This window comes from Rhinolophus ferrumequinum, chromosome 12, assembly GCF_004115265.2.
Source record: "Rhinolophus ferrumequinum isolate MPI-CBG mRhiFer1 chromosome 12, mRhiFer1_v1.p, whole genome shotgun sequence".
Classification (NCBI taxonomy): domain Eukaryota; kingdom Metazoa; phylum Chordata; class Mammalia; order Chiroptera; family Rhinolophidae; genus Rhinolophus; species Rhinolophus ferrumequinum.
The window spans coordinates 41,436,513-41,445,260 of NC_046295.1; the positions used below are offsets into that span (position 1 = coordinate 41,436,513).

At 38.9% G+C, this 8,748-nt stretch overlaps 1 protein-coding gene across 1 annotated transcript; it reads right to left on the reverse strand.

The window, feature by feature from the left end:
• Window positions 1-802: 802 nt before the first annotated feature.
• RFK (riboflavin kinase) lies at window positions 803-8,381 on the reverse strand. The gene is made up of 5 exons (XM_033123891.1): window positions 8,160-8,381; window positions 7,933-8,112; window positions 6,850-7,001; window positions 2,311-2,413; window positions 803-1,537 (listed from the first exon to the last, which is right to left on the reverse strand). The coding sequence occupies exons 1-5, from the start codon at window positions 8,377-8,379 to the stop codon at window positions 1,407-1,409; spliced, it is 786 nt and encodes a 261-aa protein (XP_032979782.1). The 5' UTR covers window positions 8,380-8,381; the 3' UTR covers window positions 803-1,406.
• Between the last annotated feature and the right edge of the window lie 367 nt (window positions 8,382-8,748).

Sequence of the window (8,748 nt, forward strand, 5' to 3'; positions counted from 1 at the left end):
TACTACATAGTTTGTCATAAATTCATACACCAAAAAGTAAACCACAATCCAACAGAATTTATCCATGCTCCTCCTTCTCCAACATTTGTCTCCATCCCCCCTCACCAAATCTGGTGCCAAAGTGAAAAATGCAATGTACTGTTTCAGGGGTCCAAACAATCTGTAATCTTAATTTTCTAAGTATCCAAAGATTTCAACTTTCTGCCTATATAAACGAAAACCTCAAGTGGCCTAATATCCCTTTTTTGTTGTCAGGAAGCTACAAGCACTCTTATCATTAAATTACATTGTGCATACACAACCACAACGGTCTGTTTGCCCAGGAACATATAATTACATTAAACATAAATAACTTTCTATTTTGTAGTTTAATTGGCTCTTAAATAGTTTCCCTACTGGGGAAAGTAAACAATCTGTGTTCTTTAGAAACTGATACATATAAATGAACTACTACGTGTTCATTTAAACTTCGAGGAAACCTAAAGATGAAGATTTCAGGTTTTTCTAAAATGCAAAACAGATATGTACTTAGTCACTGCTCATATAGTGAAGGGATGGAATATGGAATGGTAGAGACAGTGCAATCCTTTGTTAAGTTGTAGGATAGTCTAAATGGAAAACCTGACACTGATAATTGTTTAAAGAAAAAAGAATCAAAGTCAAAAAAATGTTGAATATCTACTCTTAAAAAGAGAGAAGATTTATACAAAACAAAAATGAGACCTAGATATCCGAAAAACACTCATTTTAATGTTTTAAAAGACAGACCAAAAAAAAGATAGGCAGAGAGAGTCCAGACCAATTAGAACTAAGGCAGCTATAACAAAAATGAACATAATACAATGATTTGATCTCATAAAGGAAATGACTAATGAAAATTTCACAAGTCTTCATGTTTGTAATATATTAATGCACAAAATATCAAAAATACAAAGTATGAATTTCCGCCCTTAGGTTTAGAGAAACTATCAAACCTCTATTTAACACATTTACTTTTATAAGCCTTCTGTGTTTAGCAGCACGTACTGTACAAGTACATACACACTAGTACTTTACTATGAGAACTGTTTTCATCTCAAACTAGCGACTTGCCTTTTTACCCATAGCTATATGCATTTCATTTCCATTACAAGACACTTAAGACCTTTATAGCAGTAAATTTTAATCAACATCTTACATAAAAAGAATCTTGATTTTTAAAATGAATCTTTTTAGTACTGTAGCATGATGGGTTTAATTGAACAGTTCAAGTATAATAAGGTAACTACATTTACATCGTACTGTTTAAACTAATTCACAGCTGTAGGAAAATGTTTGATTTTTAAAATATAATCAAGATGAGATTACATAGTTATGAGCAGTAAAATACTTGAAAACAGTGAATGAATAAATAAGGTGATTTTTCATCAGTGGCCATTCATTATATTACTCTTAGAAACCTGGAAGAAATTGTCTTCTTTGAGTTTCAAATGTTCTGGTAAATCTAGTCGTTTCTTAGCTTCCTCAATATCACCTTGAATTGCTGAAATAAGTGACTCTGCAGAGAGAACATAACAGGGAAAAATGAGGAAAAACTGCTGCTTTTTACTACTCCTTTGTTCAGCCTCTCCTAAAATCTCTCCTCACAGGCTGGCAGTGTCTCTGGCTCTGGGTACATGCCCAATAAATGTTTGTTCTATCCCTCCTTCCAGGTTTAAGTAAAAAGTCATTGGTACACAAAAGATGTCCCTAATCTTATTGCAATTTCTTAGAGAAAGTAATTAGCAAAAAGATACACTGCAAATACCAAATGGAAGAAACAAATATTCACTATCAATTCTCTTCAGTATTTACTTGTAAAAGAATCACTATAACAGAATTAAAACTATCACACTACACTAAGGTACTTGATTACCATTTGTTTCAAATGTTTATTATTATTTCTTATATCAAGTATTGCAAAGCATCCATTAGTCATCACAGCTTATTAATTCTTACTTGTTCCTTAAAATATGAAAAGGAAATAAAGATTTTATTAACTTTCTAACGTGGGAGAGGCAACCAGCCTGCTCGGTTTGAATTTTCTAGGACTTACTGTGTGACCTCAGGTAAATTATTTAACCTATCTGTGCCAATTTCCTGATTGCAAATGGACAAAATAATTCCTCATCTGTTTGTTGTGGGGATGAAATGAGTTACATTATGTAAGGCACTTGAGACAGAGCCTGGCACATATTAAATGTTCAAATATTGTCTGTCCTGCCATGGTTATTACTAGTAGAAGCAGTAGAAGTAGCTGCAGTAATACTTAAGATCTAAATAAGAACTTACCTAGAGAATCAAAGTTTTTTTCTGGTCTGAGGTAGCCAGCGATGGCCACATTGAGGGTTTCCCCATAGAAGTCCTCTTTGAAGGTATGTATGATGTGAGTTTCCTGCAGTCAAGATCAAAACAGATTTATAGAGCGCCTGAAATTTGAAATCTATCTTCACATTTATGGTGGGTAATTTAAATGAAACAACCAACCCTCATTATATTTCTAAAGACAGGTGAAAATGTAAGTGCAGTTTTTCCTGAATTCTTCCACTGCTCGTGTTCCTGCTCCTGACCTTACATGTAACCATTCTTACTGGGGTAGACGTTATCCACAAATCTGGTATGATTTGCTGTTTATAGAAAAAACTAACATGCACCAAAGTGACTAAGAGTCTTATCAAGATGAAGAAACTGAGCAAAGATACCAAAAAGAGAAGGAGGGAAGTATTAGGAGATGCTAGTAACAGAACTAGTGCTAAAGTTAATCAGGATCCATGTGTCTGTGACACATGCCAGTTATAGAAACCTTTCAGGGTTAGAAGACTGAAGACTGACGTAGGGCAAAAAGAGCCCATTCCTCACTAGGAATGAGGTAACAAATAAGTACAACACATGCTGAAGCAAAGTGGTGCAGGAGGTACAAGATACTCTAAAATCTGAATTTCAGTAGGCTCCTATAAAGAACAAATCTGAATTCAAAAAATTAATGTAGGAAAAATTAATGTAGAGAGCAAGCACATACACAACAGTTGAGGCTGGACTAGTTGGCACTGGAAACTGAGAAGTTGAAACAATTTAGAAACATGTAACTTGAGACTAGAGGTATATTTTGAAGTGTGCGATTTTAAAAAAATCTAATCTGTGAAGTGATCATTAAATCTGAAACATCTACTACAAATCAGCTAAGATTACTGCTAGATCATTCAGTAATAAAACCAAAAGGTAAGAGTAACTTACTTAATAATGTCTTATTCAAAAACAAAAGGAAACATCACATGAGACTTTTATATTAAGGAGAGCTTTCTTCTCTCTGTTAAAAAAATAACCTAATCTTTCATGACCTTTTTGGTTTGTTGGGGGTGGGGGTCATGATCCTTTGAGGTCATTAAAATAGGTTCTCTCCAAGTGTTCCTAAGTAAACCTTTGCATCAACTTAATGGATTTAGGGATTTTATGAAGCCCATTAAAAAAAGGACTCTAAGCAATTTAAAAGAAGGAAATATGGACATTAGAAACAGGACTCTTCTTTATAATAAAGCTCTTATCAGAGCTTTATTTCACAGAAGAGCTGAAATTATATATTATACTACGTTAAATTCAAAGTGTTTACGAAGCAGGGCAGTAATGTAGTAAGAGCACTGAGTTAAGAATCCAATATGTGAGGTTCCATACTTGGCTAAAGGCATGCCTTAACCTCTCTGGGGCGCAGTTTTCTCATCTGTAATCGACAGGTTAGAGTTAGAAAACATAAAGTGCCCCATTGCTTTGTATTAGGTTGGTGCAAAAGTAATTGCAGTTTTTGCAATTATTAGCCTTTTAAACTGCAATTACTTTTGCACCAACCTAATACTATGAACCAATAAATCTGACTTACATTCTTTCTTTTCAGTAAAATTTTGAATAAAAACGAAACTAAGCTATGTAAGACCTTACACTATTACAAAACATTGAAATAGTAGATATCTATTTTCCCTAAATTGATCTACAGACTCAATGCTGTCCCAATAAAATCTTAGCAAGTCTTTTTTAAATGATAGAAACTGATAAATGATTCTAAAATTTATATGGAAATGCAAAAGGCCAAAATTACCCAAGAAATCTTGAAAACAAACCTGGAGGACTTATACAATCAGATAGAGACCTATTAAAAAGCTATGAAAATTGAGACAACATGGTAATGGCCCAAGGATAAACTAGGAAATAGACCAAGTCAATGTATGAGTGTATTTGGACTCACACATATAAAGTCACTTGATTTGATACTAAGGTGACACTGCAGGGGGTCAGGAAAGACAATATTTTCAAGAGCTGGGTGGGTCAACAATTAATTTTGACCCACCCCTACACTGTACTCAATCAATCTGATGAGAAAAGCAAGACAAGCTTTTAGAAGGAAACGTAGAAGCAACACAGTGTGCAAAGATATTTGCAAGACATAGTTCCAACAAAGGAATTGGATCTAGAACATACTAAGAACTTCTTTAAGTCAGTAAGATAACCCAATTTTCTAAAAAGGGCAAAGGACTGGAACAGGCACATCATATATGTGTGTTATTGGCAAAGAGAAAAAGAAAAACCCATGAACCTCCTACCAATGAAAAACTGAGTTTCTCCTAAGTATGGAAGGACGTCCAAGGCATTCCTTAACTGGCTCTATAGCAATAGTTCTGTTATCTGAGTAGCTAATAAGGAAAAATTAGTCATGGGATGGGCTTCCCTACATTTCCTCTCTCTTCCTACTTGAAAACAAATATTTTGTTCTTTCAATTCTTTGCCTCATTATGTAGTTCTGGGCCATTTCTATTGCTTGTACCAGCACTTAGCCCTTTGGTTTTCCAAATGTGACACACTTCTATAAACTCTTCAAAGAGGATGAAATTTACATGAACTGTAACTGTTTTTTCCACACACTTGAGCTAACCAAAAGTTTAAGCACTTCAGTTGTGTGGGTCCTGTGAAGAGCAGACTATATACTCTCAAAGTGGTTTAAAAGAGAAAAAAAGTACCCTGCAATCCAATCAGAAAGCACCACCCATGTAGTAAGCAGTCCTATCTTAACAGGGCAACCAACTAATTAAAGGGTGAATGAACTACATTAACTGGAGCAAGCTCAATGTTATGAAACTCGCTCTTAAAAATTTCACTTTTATCTCCAGTAAAGGTAAATACATGGGCTGTTAAAAATTAGCATTATTGTAAAGTTGGTTTGTCACTTCACTTTTTATTTTCTACATGATTTTTAAAAATGCATAAAAATTATTAATCTGTTATTGGGCACACAAAATATAAAAATATAATTTATGAGTTTGTGTATACTATTATTAAAATTGGTGTAAATTTAAATTAGATTTTTACAACTTTAGAATATTAAACGCAAACTCCATGGTAGCCACACAAAAAAAATCTATAGAAAATACACAAAGGGAATCAAAAGAGAATTAAAATCAGAAGGGAATACTACCAAAAATATCAACTAAACACAAAACACAGTAACGGAGGGAATGATGGACAAAAAAGCTGGAAAGCCTAATGATGGACAAAAAAGCTGTAAAGCATATACAGAAAACAAATAGTAATAACGTTAAGTCCCTCCTTATCAGTACTTAGTTTAAATGTAATTGGATTCAATCTCCAATCAAAAGGCAGAGATTAGCAGAATGGTTAAAAAGAAGGGATCCAACTACACACTTACAAGAGATTCACTTTAGAGCCAAAGACACAAATAGACTGAAAATTAAAGGATGAAAAAGGTTATTTCATTCAAATAGTAACTAAATACTTCACTTTCTAATCTTTCGAGTATGCTGCCAGAAATGTAATATTTGGACTATGCTGTGATTACCACTAATGTAATACATACCACTGTACGAGGTCTGACAATTAAGTTCACGAACTCATCCTAGAAAAAGTGCTAAATACCTCATTGCTGAATTATCACTATGATCACCTTTGCAGTACTCCCCTTAGGAAGCTATGCATCAACACCAGTGCCTAGTTCACCCTTCAAAGCAATTCTGGAACTCTTTTTCTGGAATGGCCAACAGAGCTGTCGTTGTATTGCCCTTGATGTCCTGAATGTCATCAAAATGTCTTCCTTTCAATGTTTCCTTTATCTTCCGGTAAAAAAAAGAAGTCATGGGGGCCAGATCAGGTGAGTAGAGAGGGTGTTCCAATACAGTTATTTGCTTACTGGCTAAAAACTCCCTTTGCTTTTTTTCATTGGTGAGCTCCTTCAGGATCGTTTTTTGCACACAACTTTCTCATGCCATGATTTTTGGTTAAGATTTTCCTGTTTCTCTATTGATGTTTACTTGGTCTGCTATGCTTTGCACAGTCAGCTGACGGTTTTGATGCACAATTCGATGAATTTTTGCAATGTTTCCATCAGTTCTGCTTGTTACTGGCCGCCCTGACCTCTCTTCATCAGTTCTCTCCCCTCAAAAAAACGTTTAATCCATTTGTACACTGACGTTTTCTTCATGGCATTATCCCCATAAACTTGGACTAATGTTCCTGATTTCGCTTTCACTCTTGCCATGTTTAACAGGAAATTCAATGTTTGTTCGTTTCTCTAATTCAAACTCAGACATTCTGGCGATGGCACACATAAACACACATAACAATAATGAACGCCACTCAGCAAGCCACTGCCACGCGTCAACATGAACACAGCTGTGAGGCCCGGATATACAAAGGTTATGAAACCTTATTGAGCTGTTTTTACAGTGCTGCTTGCGAACTTAATTTTGTCAGACCTCGTATGCACGTCTAACACTGCATATTACTCTAAATCATCATCCGATTTTCAGCTACAGAGCAAAACACAATTCTTACCATGGACTTCTTTGTATTCTTATAGTATGGGTTCCATCCTATGCTCACCACCATCTTATGGACATCTCCACTTCCAACACTGGCCCAGCCATAATATATGCCAGTGGATATATCAGCTGGAAGATTATCTACTACTTGTTCAGGAAAGTTAGCTAAAAACAGAAGTAAACATTCTGAGTGTTAAGAGCATGGTATTATTTATAAAAATCGCAAGCAAGGCTAGTCTAAAAAAATAGGGTCACAAAATTCTTAGGGCTTTGCTAATATTATCAATTCCATCATTCTGTATTCTGGGTCAAATTTCTTCCTTTTATTCATGCGGACAGACTAGGAACAAGGTATCAGATTATACAAGTGTATAAAACTCTCCAAAAACAAAACAAAACAACAAAAAAAGCCACTCTAGAGGTAGAAGAAAACAAGTACATGAACAGCCAGCAGATTTTTTAGACCTGACCTTTCTTAAGGAGGTTCGCAATCTCTTGAAAAGATTCTCATTTTCGAAATACACACGCGGAGGCTCCAAGACTGCTTTAGTAGGTCCAGGGGAGGCTCTGATACGTATTTTTAAGTTTAAATTAAACATACCGTCAGGCCCGGACTACTAAAACTAACCTAAGACAGGCCAAAAAAGATGGCTCTCATTCAACTGCCTGCGTGATCCCTGTAATACACTCTGATAACAGATTTAAAGAAAAGAAAACCCTACAGTTGGCTTGAGAATGCAGCCCATCTGGCTCACAATCGCATGGGCAAGACTAGTGCCATACTTGGCAGCTCTGTCAAAGCTGGAAAGAGAGGCAGGAAAGGGGACAGGGAAACCAGTGCCAGCTTCCTACCCTTACCACTCCTGAAGCCAGGTCCCCGGAGAGCTCAAAGCCACGGGCGAGGACCTGATCCCTGAGCCCGACCAAAGGTCCTCCGCTTCAACACAGCGGAAAGTCTGTTCGCAACCCCCCCCCCCCAACCCCCCAACCCCACCCCCACCCCCCCCAACCCCACCACCCCGACACCCCACCGCCACCGCTGACGTCCCCCTCCCACGTGAGCCGGGTTCCCGGGATCCACGCCGCCGGCGCTCACCGGTGGGGATGCCTAGCTGCTTCGAGCCGCGGCCAAAGCCCCGCACCACTTCACCGCGACAGAAGTAAGGCAGGTGCCTCATGACGCCGTCCGCTTCGGGCGCGGGCTGCGGCCCGGTCCGCCGGTCCGGCGGAGCCGCCGTGCAGGCGGTGCTCGGACCCCGGCCCAGCCGGGAGGCAGGGGCGGAAGCTCGGCCCGCCGGGCGTGCGCACAGCAGGCCAGGCCAGGAAGCGCCGGTGACGGGCCGCGGCAAGCCCCTTGCGCTGCTGACCCAACAGAAGCTCTCCCGCGACTCAGAGGCTGCGTCTCAGCGTCCCCAGAGGCAGCGGAAATCAATGTGGGTACGGGCGAGGACCGCAGAGGGGGCAGGCTAGCGCCGATGGACCCGCAGCCCCAGGGCGTCACAGGCCTGCGCAGGACTTCTCCGCCGAGCGGCCTGCCACTCATTCGGCTTCCGTAGCCCCGCCCCCGAGGTGGCCCCGCCCCCAGCCCGTTAGCCACTTCCAGCTTTTTCCCGCTCCAAGCGTTTGGAACTGTGCGGGAACCCATTTGTCAGCCAGGGGGCTGTGAAAGAACTGAGTATTTCTTTTTCTTTCCTCCTTTTCATTACGATCCTGACGCCAAAGAGAGACGTTCTATACCTCCTTGGCAACCTCTAGGTTGCTTGGCATTCGCTACTCATTCCGCTCTTAAACATTGTTGAGATTCCAAAATTCCAGCTCAGAGATCAACTCTTCACAAAGGCTTTCTCTGACTACGTGCCGGAAGTGGCCCTCCACTTAATCTTGGTCTGAAGTTATATTGGAATGTAAGCTC

Excerpts from the sequence above, each read along its gene's own strand:
- RFK (XM_033123891.1), bottom strand. The coding sequence starts at position 8,379 with ATGAGTGGCAGGCCGCTCGGCGGAGAAGTCCTGCGCAGGCCTGTGACG. Across the intron at positions 7,002-7,932 it reads GCAGCTAGGCATCCCCACCG|CTAACTTTCCTGAACAAGTA; the intron begins GTGAGCGCCGGC and ends TTCTGTTTTTAG. Across the intron at positions 2,414-6,849 it reads AGAATACAAAGAAGTCCATG|GAAACTCACATCATACATAC; the intron begins GTAAGAATTGTG and ends TCTTGACTGCAG.